This window comes from Idiotropiscis lumnitzeri, chromosome 13, assembly GCF_059441095.1.
Source record: "Idiotropiscis lumnitzeri isolate Australia: NSW breed Sydney's pygmy pipehorse chromosome 13, RoL_Ilum_1.0, whole genome shotgun sequence".
NCBI classification, from domain to species: Eukaryota; Metazoa; Chordata; class Actinopteri; order Syngnathiformes; family Syngnathidae; genus Idiotropiscis; species Idiotropiscis lumnitzeri.
Window position 1 is genome coordinate 3,760,791 of NC_142403.1, and position 14,320 is coordinate 3,775,110.

The 14,320-nt window shown below is 40.4% G+C and overlaps 1 protein-coding gene across 1 annotated transcript in view; it reads left to right on the plus strand.

The window, feature by feature from the left end:
- The window catches only part of ap1m3 (adaptor related protein complex 1 subunit mu 3), a 38,119-nt gene that overhangs the window by 6,565 nt on the left and 17,234 nt on the right, over window positions 1-14,320 (plus strand). Inside the window, exons 4-6 of the mRNA XM_088312949.1 lie at window positions 151-218; window positions 1,400-1,530; window positions 12,597-12,744. Coding sequence (XP_088169075.1) covers window positions 151-218; window positions 1,400-1,530; window positions 12,597-12,744 — 347 coding nt within the window. The remainder of the gene's footprint in view (window positions 1-150; window positions 219-1,399; window positions 1,531-12,596; window positions 12,745-14,320) is intronic.

Consider the following 14,320-nt stretch of genomic DNA (forward strand, 5'->3'; position numbering starts at 1 on the left):
CGAGACGTTATACTTCCCTGTGGACATGTTCTCATTTGCATCCACGTACAATCCTTTAAGCTTTCATCTCCAAATCCATTCATGTCATCATATATTCTGCATTTTTTCTCCACAAGAACAACTATTTTTCTTAACAATCCTTTTTTTCAGTGGTGGCCATGACCAAAAAGAATGCCAATGCCGCTCTGCTGTATTCCTTCCTTTATAAAATTGTCCAGGTTTGTATTTTTTTTTTGTATCAGGCTATAATACTTTAGTGTACATGCGCTTTAGCCGCAATTTGTGATTGACGACTAATTCAGTCATGATATCATTTTGTTGTACATTCAATTGGATAACAATACATAGCTAGGTGTTCTCATGAAAACTCTGAATTATTAAAAGAGAGTGGGCTTTCTTTGAATGCATTTAGATTTGTATTTCATGACCACTTTGGAGAAAAAGCTCGCAATACTTTCATAAATGTTTAAAGAAATCTCCCCTGAATTCATCAGCGAGATCAAAATAAGATCAGCTAAGTGTATGGTACTTCAAATCTGTGTTCATTGATTTAGCAAATATTGTATAGCTGAAAGCTTTATTCATTTTACCCAAGAATTCTTTTTTGCGTACTCTAAGAATACTAGTATGTTCCCTACAAGAATTTACGAATGAACTAATACAATAAATGCTACTTATGAGAATGTGTAGGATGTTTTTATTATCAAGGATAAGATAAGATAGGGGTGTCCCGAGACATTTTCCACTTCCGATCCGATACCGATATTGCGGCCTAGAGTAATTCCAGTTACCGATATCGTCTGATCCGATTTGAGTAGGAATGCTACATGCTGTAATATATACTTTTTAGTATGAACTGAAGAAACTTGATCAAGTTAAACTGTTCAACTGAATAACAATATTCAGCAAAGGTAGGTATGAGAATATATGACCCATTTATTTCAAACATGGGGTGCTTTTGACCACTAAATGGATAAATACATACACAGCCGACATCTTCTTTACAGAAGTGGTTGTTTTGATCACGTGGGCTCTGCACGCTAAATCCATATGCTGCTGAAAACAAGCCAAAGTGAGGATTATGGAATGGGCTGCTTATCTATGCTTGCTAATATCAGTATATTTTGGATGTTGACCGATAAAATCCAATACAGATTTTTTGGTATCCGATATCCGATGGAAATATCGGGTCGGGACACCTATGACAAACTAAAAGTAGCAAACAAATTTGAGTAAAGTTTAGTTTGTTAATGCTATTCAGCTATTCAGGACTGTCATGCCGAGGATATGATGTGCGAGCAAAGACATAAGATATTTGTTTTTTTTTTTCATTATATATGTTTGATATAGAGATGTCTACAATTTTACCATTCTTTGTATCTAAACCATCTCTGTGTAGGTGTTTCAGGAGTACTTTAAGGAGCTGGAGGAGGAGAGTATTCGAGACAACTTTGTTACCGTGTATGAGCTGATGGACGAAGTCATGGATTTTGGATTCCCTCAAACAACTGATAGCAAGATTCTCCAAGAGTAAGAAACCACATTTAATAATAATACCATTTTTCAAAACAACCGGAGTGATATGCATATGCATTCTGAAGTTAAATTTGACAAATCTAGTCTGTCAGCGGCTCTATTGCTTTTTCTTGTTGAGACTTATGTGTTGTTTATTCATGTGTGATCTTTGTTATTGCTTTCACCTGGTTATCGTTAGCCCCACCCTACTTTTTTTTGTAAACCAATAATATTAATTTGGGGGTTGTATTCTCCTGAGCTGTTTCTCATCTTTGTTATTCTATTGAGCGTCCCTAATTCTATTCAGTCTTTTGCTGCTCATTGTTTTGTGAATGCTGTTTTCGCGGGCGTATCGTTTTTGCCTTTGATGCGACGTCCTGTGCATGTTTTAACAGTTATTTCAGAGGGGAAAGGACTCATTTGGATCCTGCCTTTGCTTGTGCTGCTTGTCTACATTTGAGTACAGCACACATAGAGTTAGCTCAATAATTGGTTTCTTTGAGTTGCAGAAAGGAAAATCCAAAATGGTCACTTAATAACTTGACCCTGATAAAAGAGAGAAAATAAAACTGGAGTTCTTTGGCAGGTGATATCAGCTCTCTGTTTAGCCAGACATGAAGGAAAAATGCATTCATGGAAAAGATCAAGGATGTCTTTACTCACATCCAGCACATATGGTATGCGCCACTGTATACAGGAAATCACCAAATACAGTCGCAGCCGGGAACATCACTGACTGCTTTTCTCAAGGGCTGAACTATTTCTAGACCCTCTTTGAAACCACAGATACATCGAATGACGTGGCCTTCTGGCCTCTGCAGACAACAGACTCATTATTTCACATATGGAATTGAGACATGATCTTCCGGTTCGTTAACGCCACTCTGTCAGAAAAAAAAGGCTGAACTTGGACCTTTAATTGTCACTGGGGCAGTACCCTCAAGAATACACCTGTTGTGCCCTATAAAAAGGATGTATATTGGAACAATTTGTTGGCTAATATTATTTCTACTTGAGGGTACATATGCGTACCGGTACCCTTTATAGGCAAATCTGTATGTAAGGGTACATATTTCCTTACAAAGGGTACTGTCTAAACCAGAAATGGGCAACGTGAAAAAAGTATATTTCTTGACCACACCTGATCAGTTTTAAAAGTCTAATTACATCATTCATATCAATTAGTAGCATTTGCATCCATTAGAGAAGAAAATCTAGCTGATGACAACTCTGCCAATATACAGAAAAACAGAGTTGATTTCAGAATTTTTACAGACGAGCTTCAAGCTGACAATCGTTTTACCCATGATCTTGTTACATCTGACCAATGAAATTACCAAACACGTCACAGTGGACCACTGAAAGTGACAGAGTCCGCCCTCATACTGAATATTCATCATCCATTTGTGTTATGAGTAACTGCGTAAATGCGGAAGCATGTGGGAGAAAATATAGCAAGTACAAGTATTATACAGTGGTGTAACAATAAGCATCTTGAGTTGAGTTTAATGAGCATCATGAAACTTTGTACCTTGGAGAACTAATATGGAAACCTGTGCTTTTTTTTCCTGAGTACAGGAAGGGTGCAGGACCTGAAGGAATTATAGAAAAAGTGATCATAGTTTGCATTCTCCAGCTTGTACATATCTTTACAGACATTTATTGCATATCTCTGTGAAAGCAAAGTAACAACCAGCTTCAAAACAGACACTATGAGGCCCACAATATTGCCTTGATGGGCACCAATTTCTTTCGCTGTGGTTCTATGAAAAGTGGTGCCATCCAAATGTATAACCCTGATACAATATTCAGAGGAAATTTGACAGTAAATAGTGTGTTCGAGATTGTCTGTCTGTTGATTGTATTTCATTGTGACATACTGCATCACTAATGACTTAAGCTACAACAAATAATGGCGCCTTATACAGCGACTGAAATGAACTGAGCCACGGGTAGTGACTGCGCCATTCAAGCACGCTGTGCTTTCACTGTTAACAGGGTTGTTTCTGTTTTCCCTTGCTCAGAGAGGCAATTTAGTCCCTGCAAAGAATGAGTGTTTTCGCCACAACTAGCCCACTGTACCAGCAACATGTTTCACTGTCAAATCACAGTGCGTGTAGCATGCCCTCCGAACCAAGGATGAGACTTTACTGATGATTTTGTGGTTTATTTTTGAGCAAGATATATCCATAACCGTGTAACCTTAAAACCGAATCACCGTAAGAGCTGAAACAAAGTTCAAAACCTACGCATACAATTAGCTGACATATTTCACATTCAACACTTAATATTTACAAACACAAAATACTTATATCCATCGTTTACACACCTTTTGCTTCTTCGGAGGGGGTGCTAGAAAAATAAACGTCCGTTTTCTGAGGCTCAATATGAAACTTTTTGCCGTACTCTTCGTTAATTTACCATAAGTGTGAACAGTATTAAACAGGAAGTTCGCATTCAAAATAAAAGCACATAGCTTAAACCGGAAGTAGAACCTTTCAATGCAAATTTCAAATGAAAATAAAACACAAAAAACAAAATCACCGCTGCTGTTCACAAAATATGAATATGGTTAGTTACACTCCCACCAAAATTATGAGTCTAAGTGTGCATTAACAACTGTAACAAATAATTTTTAACAACTAATTAACACTTCTAGTCATGAGCTTGTAAACATTCCAATAACAAAACTAACTTTTGCACAGGGCGCTCTACAATAGAAGGCCAACTAGTGCGTTGACCTCTGTCATTCAGTTTCTTATCTCTAAAGGAGATTTTCACTCTTCTCACGAGTCCGTCCTTGCCACTGACAGTCTCCAAGACTCTGGCAAGTCTCCACTCGCCTCTGGGTAACTGTTCATCAATATCCAACACAACATCGCCTACTTTGAGATTTCTTTTCGGAGTGTGTCAGCGCTGCCTGGCGATGATGTTGTGCAGATACTCGCGTCTCCACCGGCACCAGAATTGTTCAGCCAAAAACTGAACACGACGCCATCTCTTTGCGCTATACAGGTCCTCCTGTGGGAACACTCCGGGAGAGGGCAGTGCTGTCCTTGATTTCAGGTGCAAAAGGTGGTTAGGAGAAAGAGGCTGCAAGCTGTCAGGGTTGTTGAGGTTGTCTACAGTCAATGGACGACCATTGACGATGGCCATGGCTTCATAAAATAAAGTCCTTAAGGAAGCATCGTTGAGTTGTTTTTGTTGATTCCTGCCCGCTGTAGTGACAAAAGGACCAAAACAGTCCATGCCGCAGTATGTGAAGGGCATAGATGGCTCTAACCGTTCAGCAGGTAAGTCGCTCATTCTCTGGCCCTCTGGAGCTCTGCAAAGTCTGCGGCAGATGACACATTGGCGGATAAAAGAAGCAACTGTTCTGCTCATGCCAGGGATCCAGTAGCCACTGGATCTGAGTTGATTGATGGTGAAGCCATTTCCTTGTTTTACTTCTTCACGACAGTGAGCTATTGTAAGCTTGGTCACATGATGTACCCTTGGAACACAATAGGGTGCTTGAAAGAATCTTTGATAGGGGACAGTCTCCCTCCCACCTTGAGTAGACCGTGCGCATCCATGAATGGATCAAGGTGGTACCTTTCCTGCAAGATCCTTTTGCCGTTGAGCACATATGGCGCCAAGAAGCCAAGTGTGTCATAGATGGATGCAACAGTAGACAAAAATTGTGTTGCTGTTTGGTCTTTATCTTCTTCAACACTCCACAGAACGCCCAAAGTTCTTTCTTGTGGCATGTCTTTAAATGTCAGGTCCTTTGTTGTTGTGTCTACAGAACATTCAGAAGGAGGAAAACTCTGTAGAACAGCATGACTGTTCAAGATGAATTCATGCAGACGAAGCCCTCCATGTTTGCATATTTCCGTGGCCTCTCGCGCAAGTTGTATTGCCTTTTCAACAGTGTCTGTGTTGCCGTTTTTCCACCAAAGGAAACGCAGGTAGTCTCTATCACACTTGTGGCCATGAAACTGGTGGAACATCTCTATATCGCACATCAGAGCAATAGGATGTTGCCTGAATCGTAGTAAGAAGCCTGTTCGATTTGTTTATTAGGTCTGGCCCTTGAAGAAGATGATCGTTCAAACTTGTTCCCATGTGTTTAGCAGAACAATCAAACACAACGCATCGTTTAGTGGCCTTTTTGGGGTGATAAATCCCGTGTTGGGGGATATACCATTGCTCACCATGCTTCTCGTCATTCTGAACTTCTTCGGCATCACCTCTTTCAATGATGTCTTTCAAGTATGCAATGTAGTCATTTTTGTAATTTTCGTCTTTGTTAAATTTTCGCTTCAAGTGTGAAAGTCTGATTTCAGCAAGTTTTCTGTTGTCGGGTAAGTGAGGTCTTTGTTTGAATGCGAGAGGAATCTCACAGTGTCCTTGTTCATTTTTCCTAATTCCTTCTTCTAGCTGGTTCAGAAATATGAGATCCTCTTGTGAAACTGTTTTGTCGCTTGCTTTACAGTCCTTGAAATCTGTCTCTGGCACTTTAAATACATCCATGGGAGTTACAAGAGGTAGTTCTTTTATAGTAACTCTGTGGCACAACCTGGATTCAGTTTCATTGGGCGATGTGGTGAAGCCACCAACAATACTCCACCCGAGATCTGTGCGGATTTCATATGGTTCATTGACTTCTCCTAGGAGAACTTGTTTTGGAGCTAAACTTCTAGGACAGTTGAATCCAATGAGGAGTCCAGCGACACAATTCAAGAGAGGTGGTAATTTGTCCGAGATTTCTGTAAGGTGTGGCCATTGCCTTGCTGTGTCACAAGTGGGTATATTTTCATAATTAATTGGAATGGAGTCCTTTGTGAATGAGGGGGGGAGGTCAATGCGAATGTCTGAGTTATAACTTCTCACACACAGGCCAGACACTTTGTGACTCTTGACAATAGAGTTGACACCAAGCATGGTAGTTAACTTTAACTTTACAGGGTGAGTGACTGCTTGTAACTGGTTGCTTAACTCTTCACTGACAAATGCACTTTGTGTGTCTAATAGCGCGTACGCTGTTCTTTGAATGGATTCTGGACCGTGGACACCCATACTGGAACTATCATGGATGTGTTATTTGAATGACCCACCTTTGTTACGTTGAGAGCAGTGGCGGCAGTTGTGTCGTTCTGGGTGTCGTCTGGAGCGTCGTTTGGAGTGATGCTAACAGGGGGTGAAGGCCTTTCTCGTGCCTGGTGATTTTCATTGTGCACAGAAGTTGGATGCCTTCCCTTGCAGATGTCACAAATCTGGCGATGGCGACAATCTTTGACATTATGGCCAGCCTTCAAGCATCCACAGCACAGTTTATTTTCCTTGATATATGTGCGCTTCTCTTCATGGGGCTTATTTGAGAAGCTTGAGCACTTTGACAACTGGTGTTGTTCATCCTTGCAGAGCATGCAAGGTGCCTTCGGTTTTGTGCTGGTAGTCCTTGCCTGGTCGTTGTTAGGCTGGAAAGCGGGGAAGGTGGATTCGTAAAAAGCGCTGACAAGGGAAAATAGGTTGAGCAAGGATTTATTGTGACCGTTCAACAACAATCAGCAATCTCTATGGGGAATATAATGTTAATCAATTTCGTATAAGAATATGGATATCTATAATTACTGTCGTCGGAGTGACGATAACGAAAAACGCTGGTGGAACAAACTCACACCAGGAAATCAAAACGGGTAACAGAAAGCGCTTGCAATGCAAGGAGACCGAAAACGACAATTGCTTACCACCAAAGGATAAGATGAGTCCAAACACGACGAACGAGAACGAAAAGCGAGCCGAGCAATATTTGAGTAAGAAATAACAAAAGAATACACAATACACTAGACACGGAATAATCGAGGCAAAAACTATGGCAAAGATCATGAGCGAGAGCAACGTGGGATAATAATCCGACACGGATAGGTCGGTGTCGGTGGCTTAAGTAGCCCGTAATCAAAAGTCTTAATGCACGACAGCTGCGTGGATCGTGCACGTGTCTCTCCCGGCCGGGTGACGCACGACCTGGAACGAGCGCCGCAGGAACACGCCCACTCCACTGCAACGACAACACACGGATCGTGACAGTCGTTGTGTACCATGGTTTGCATTGCGAATGCTTGAATGGATTTATTTGGTTTAGAGTTTTTTGTGTGACTTTTCTCAAAGGATGAACTACATGAATGAAGGGCATATGAAGAAGTGACAGGGTTACATGCGATCTCAGCCTCAACAGCTATGAAAGTCCATGAAAGAAGGAAAATCTTTGCCTTCCATAAGTGTAACTGTGACCTGTCGATTCCAACGAGCTGCCAACCACTCTGGAACTTTATGCAACAGTTTTTGATTCTCCTCACAGTCATTTAGTATTCCGAGACCCTTCACATGTGGTGTGGCTTGTAGACGTGCATTTAAAAAGTCTGAAAATGTCCTTAACCCTTCTGCATCCTTTGAACTTATCTTGGGCCATTTTGCTAATTTGTCTCTAAAAACCTTTTGAATAGTAAAAGGTTGTCCATAACGTTGGTCAAGCTTTTGCCATGCATCCTTGTATGCGTCTTCATCACTGCGATAAAATGTGCCTTCAAGACAATTTTGTGCTGAGCCTGAGATGTATCCCTTTAGCAATTGAAGTTTCTCAGCTGGTGAAATGCCTTTGCAGTCTATAAGTGAAACGAATGAAGCCTTCCATTCAATGTAGGTGATTGGATCACCATTAAAGACCGTGGGCATCGGCACTGGGATTCTGTTTATCGCTATGCTGTCTTGGATAGCCTGGGCCAGCTGGGAAATGTCTGTAGGAGGAGCCTGTTTCGAAACTTGGGGACCTTGATAAGTTACATTGGCATGTCTCGGGATAGACGGTTTGTTTTGCGACATGAATGGGCAAAATGATCCAATAGGGGGTGCTGGTGCTTCAGATGTTGATTCATGGTGAGTGAAAGCCACATTGTAACGCATTTGCTGATTTCCCATATCCATGCTCATCTCTCTGCTAATCTCTCTGTCATAAATCTCAAGTTTCGCACGAGCAGCTTGCATTTCCTTTTCTGTTTTTAATCGCTCAAGTTCCGATTTCTGTACTTCCAATTCCCTTCTGTGTTGTTCCTCCATGTCTCTTATTTTCTCCCTTTGCTTCATTTCATCTTTCATTGTTTTATATTCTGCTTCCTTTGCTGCAAGTTCAGCGGCTGCCTCAATCCTTTTTGCTGTGATGCTCGAGGTGTCCGACTGCTTACCGATGCTTGATTGTGAAGCCGTACCATAGATGTAATGAGCATACTCATGAGACAGGAGTTGATGAAGGCGAAGCTTTTCTCTATTTGGATCAAAATCATCAATTGCTGTTATTCGTTCATTAATGATTTTCATAATGTCTCTAGTTACTGCTTCACAAGCGTCCATTTTGCGTCTTACGTCAGGGGATAGCGAAGTACGCTCTCTTAATTCACTGTACACTTTCACCACATCATGCATTCCTTTTTCAATGTCATCAGCCATTGTGCATAAGTTGTGCTCTGATAAGTCAGTCTTTAAACTTTCTCGGGCTGTCTTGACCAGCCCTTTTCATTGCTCATACACACTAAGCAGCCTTTTGTCTCTTTTAATCCACTCGTCCCGTGGGTAGGCTAGCATTTTTCCGGTTAGCACGCTGGGTCGCTCTGACCGCCTGGGTAATGCCAACTCAGCTGTGGTAGCATGCATTTTGTTCAGTTCAGTTAACTGACGCTCTTTACGTTCAATCTCGTCCGTTAATTCTTCACTTAAAATGTTTTCCGTATTTTCGTGATACAATAAAGCTTTCGCTTCACTGATTTCTGTTTGTAGCTTACGAGTTCGCTCTTCGACGCCGCCCATTTTCCGTGTAGTCGTCACGTCCTCTTGCGTCTAGCTGCTGCCGCGAGCTGCCTTGCCGTTGTCGTCGCCGTAGTCCTTAACCTTCACTAGCAGCTCCGTACAGCACGCCGAGGAAAGCTCTTACTGTAGCATGCCCTCCGAACCAAGGATGAGACTTTACTGATGATTTTGTGATTTATTTTTGAGCAAGATGTATCCATAACCGTGTAACCTTAAAACCGAATCACCGTAAGAGCTGAAACACAGTTCAAAACATACGCATACAATTAGCTGACATATTTCACATTCAACACTTAATATTTACAAACACAAAATACTTATATCCATCGTTTACACACCTTTTGCCTCTTCGGACGGGGTGCTAGAAAAATAAACGTCCGTTTTCTGAGGCTCAATATGAAACTTTTTGCCGTACTCTTTGTTAATTTACCTTAAGTGTGAACAGTATTAAACAGGAAGTTCGCATTCAAAACAAAAGCACATAGCTTAAACCATAAGTAGAACCTTTCAATGCAAATTTCAAATGAAAATAAAATACAATAAACAAAATCACAGCTGCTGTTCACAAAATATGAATATGGTTAGTTACAGTGCGTTTATCCCCTCAAACATTGCTCAGACGATTTCAGGCAGTCATTTCAAACTTGGAGTTGTGGAGTATTTGACAATATATTTTTTTATATCAGAATACACTTTAATGATGTGTTCAACATCCTTTTGGGTGAATGACAAATTCAGTCATGACTGGTGGGGTAATCCATTCTGAAGCTGAACTGAGTTGACTTGGTCTGAAATGGAAAACCTTTGAATCTTTGACTACAGAACAGCTAACACGTTTGACTGGCCGCATGTGGCACCTGGGCCGTAGTTTGCCCACACCTGGTCTAGATCATGATTTGCCCTCATCTCAATGTTAACTTACTCAGACTCATCTTTCTCTTCTCTCTGTTCTGTATACAAACATGCCAACACAAACTACCTCTGTCTGTAGTATACTTCGCAGTTTGTGACCTTTTCACGGACCCACCACAAGAAAAAAAAAAACATTGTTTCCATTACATTATAACATCATCATATCTGGTGACAGTAAAAGTGAAAGTGTGTGTGGGATGTGAATATGAACATTGATCTGTATGCGCACATGTGCGTTTGTTTATGACTGCTATTGTTATGTTAATCTGTCAGTATTCTGCCAAGTCCCATTGCACATCTCTTCATTAGCATTTCTAAACAACATTTGGGAACAAACGCTGCAAAACCTCTAGCCCAAACTGGCTTGTTCATTGCCTTTGATCTCTTAGAACTCCTTGAGTTTGGTTGGTGTCGACACACAAGCAAAACGTCCATGGAGTGCAAACTGAGGCAGAAACAAGTTTTTTCAACAACCACTTCCGGTAGATGATGCTGTGACAGATGAAGCTGGTGAGGGAGATCAAGAGGTGGAAGAGAAAGACACAAAATTGGGAAGGGACACGTCAAGGTGTGACTTGGTGTGGTTAAATCTTTATAGAGGAACAGATTTAGAGGCATTTCATCTGAATTATGCAGTGATAGCACCTCAGGGCCAGCAAGGCATTTTGTGCTCACTTCACGATCACAAGCATTGACCAGATTTGCTTCCTAAATTCTAATATTTGAAACGTTAAATTGTATGAATTTGACATTATTTTGTGGCATTCTTTTGCACATCTTCCAGTGCATGTACAGTATGTTGGTGTTGGATTTTAATTTTTTTTTTGGGCGTTAAGAATCAGATGATTTAATTCAAAGGTCCTCTCTGATGGTCTTGAACCTACTCTTATGTTGTTTCACTAAGTTCACAGGACAGTGTTTCTTCAAATCACAACTTCCCAGACTCCTTTGTCACATGGTGAAACTGAGCATTTTAATGTTGCAAAACTAACATCCTGCAATGAGGACAATAGCATTTTGACCATAAAGTTTGCCATTGATGGGGGCTTTACAATATTTTGCCAGTCCATCTTTGGTTCACGACTTGGGCACCCTTGCGTCTTCGTCCCTCCGTCTTTATTCATGAAAATAATCATCTTCGTCCTTTTTGATGCCCTTCCGTCCTTACTTTTCACCAGTGTGTGAGGGAGGCTTATGACAAATTCCTGCTTGGGCTTCCAATCTGTCACCAGACCCCCAGCCATAAGTGGGGCATATGAAATGCATGGAGGTGCCTACTTAATCTGAATACCCTACAGACAGCACTTACTTTGCTCCATTCACGGAGCACTGCTGCTAACAGTCAGTATTTTTGAATGGCGCCCTTTGCGACAACCGCTAGTTAGTATAATCATAAACATTTACGATACATATACTAAGAAGCAGCAGCACGCTGACCGAATGGTTAGCATGTCCACCTCACAGTTCAGAGGTGCAGGAATCGATCCCAGGCTACGGCCTTCGTAGGTGGAGTTTACATGTTCTCCCAATGCCTGCGTGAGTTTTCTCCGAGTACTCCGGTTTCCTCCCACATTCCAAAAACATGCATGGAAGGTTGATTGGACACTCTAAATTGCCTCTAGGTGTGAGTGTGAGCGCGGATGGTTGTTTGTCTCGGTGTGCCCTGCAATTAGATTCCAACCAATTCAGGGTGTAACCCGCCTACTACCCAAAGACAGCTGGGATAGGCTCCAGCATCCCCTGCGACCCTAGTGAGACGAAGCGGTACAGATAATGGATGGATGGATTTTTATTATAATTTTATATCTAATACAATAGCCACATCCAATAGGATGGATGCGCTGACGATCGCTTCAACTATGACACCAAGCTCAAACCGGGTGACTGGTGTGAAATGTAAAAGAAATGAAAGAAAAATTAACATCATTGTAGATGTCCATGGAGTTTGTGACTCCTGTGGAATCTCTCTTGAAACATTTCAGTTCACTCTTTTGTTGCCATCACTAATGTAATATGTCCCTCCTCACTTGTTCATCAATAGTCACCAAGATATATGTTGACATATCTCGTAATGCTCACACCAACTTCTGAAAATAGAATGATTGCTAAGTCCTTGAAATTAACACATAGGAAAGAAAATAGATGTTAGTCGAATAATTATAGAATCGAATTGCTGTTTTTATTCATTTTGTATGAAAGCCTTATTTGTTACTGTTGAAACAAATGGCATTAATCTTCAAGAAGACATTACAATTTTGTGACACATCAGGTTTGCTGTGCTGGAATTCAAATCAACATTATAGTCTTCTTGTTTTTGTGTCTTTTAGGTACATTACCCAGCAGGGTCACAAACTCGAGATTGGGGCTGTTCGACCTCCTGCCACTGTCACTAATGCTGTGTCTTGGAGGTCAGAGGGCATCAAGTACAGGAAGAATGAGGTCTTTATGGATGTCATTGAGTCAGTAAATCTTTTGGTGAGGACGCTTTTCTTTTCTTTTTTTTTTTTTTTACAAAACGTGTTGAAAAAAATCATTTGGGATGAAAAATAAAACAGTCAAACTATAGATTTCCCTTTTTGGATGGAGAATTGAAATGTTAGTATTGTCATGAAATCCTCAGCAAATGTAGATTGTACAGGATTTGCATAGCCACAATTATACTCCAAAATAAAAACAATTTTAACTTCAATCATACAGGAAATTAGTTCAATAACAGTTTAACTTTCGTAACTGGCAAACAAGAAGCCAAAGTTAACCAGGCAAGATGAATTACTATGTAATAGTTACCCATTAAAACACTCGTTCAGAAGGAATTTTAATGACAAGACATTTTTTTAAATAACTGTCAGACAAGTATAAAATTACATTCACTTAATGTTAAGAACATTACACATTTTACCAATTGACAATTATAATGCTGCTAACCAGTCGAGGCTTCGTAAGAAGAGTCCCGCATTAACAGCTTATGTAATTGAACTACTGTGCATTGTCGCACACTGCTTCTTGTCAAATGCTACAAAGAGACATGGACCTAAAATGTGCAACACCAGTCGTTGTAGACCCAAATTCAAGTCCAATGTAAAACCTGCATGAAGGATTATGTACTAAGAGCATTATGCAGTAATGGCCAAAAATATTGCCACTCTTGTTCTTCTGTCACACCACTTGTGCCATAAAATTGGAGCAAGAAAATTTTATTTTGTTTGCTTTGGAATGACACAACAAAGCCGAGACAAAAAGCCAAATTTTATTATTCCACATAAAAAAAACAAATATAGAGTGGACACAATTATTGGCATCTCATCGAAATTGTTGTAAATAATTGTATTGTGAGAAGGCCATGTCCCTTTAATTTGTAATTAGATGTACCTAAGTAAATAAACCCAGCTGTTGGCAAGAGGCATCCTTCAAAATTTACAGACCTGCAGCAGTTGATAAGTTGATTGGGCCAAAATTACAGCATAGAGGTGAAAGAAACCTGTTGATGCGTAAAGGAAGCAATTGTTATTTTTCTCAAGGGTGTGCTACTAAATATTAAGTTGAGAGTGCCAATAATTTGGGCTTGTCTATTTCGGCAGTTCTGTGTGGAATGATCGTATTTGGCTTTCTTTCCCCCTATCTACTTTGTTTGTATTTTTCCAGTGCAAACAAAAGAAATAAATGTGAATACCGAAGCATTTCTAATTGCTACTATTTCCCTGGAGAGGTGGTGCATCATAGTTATATATCTTAACATATATGTCAAACATGAATTGATCAGAAACAACAAGCAAAAACTTGTCCAACTAAAACCATAACAAAGTATAACGCTGAAGTCCAGAAACAACACGTGGCCAATGTCCATCATCTCAAGCAGAAACGCTAGGTTAAGCTGAAAAAAGTACTTGGAAAGTCTGCTTACTTCACTGTTACGTAATGCTGAATATTCTTCACATGTGCTTCCTTTTGAAGAACCGCCTTCGTCCTTTCAGAACAATGTTACAAAAAGCCCTGGAAAGGAAAAAAGAAAGAGAAAAATGCACACTGATGGAGACTTTTTACACAAGTCATG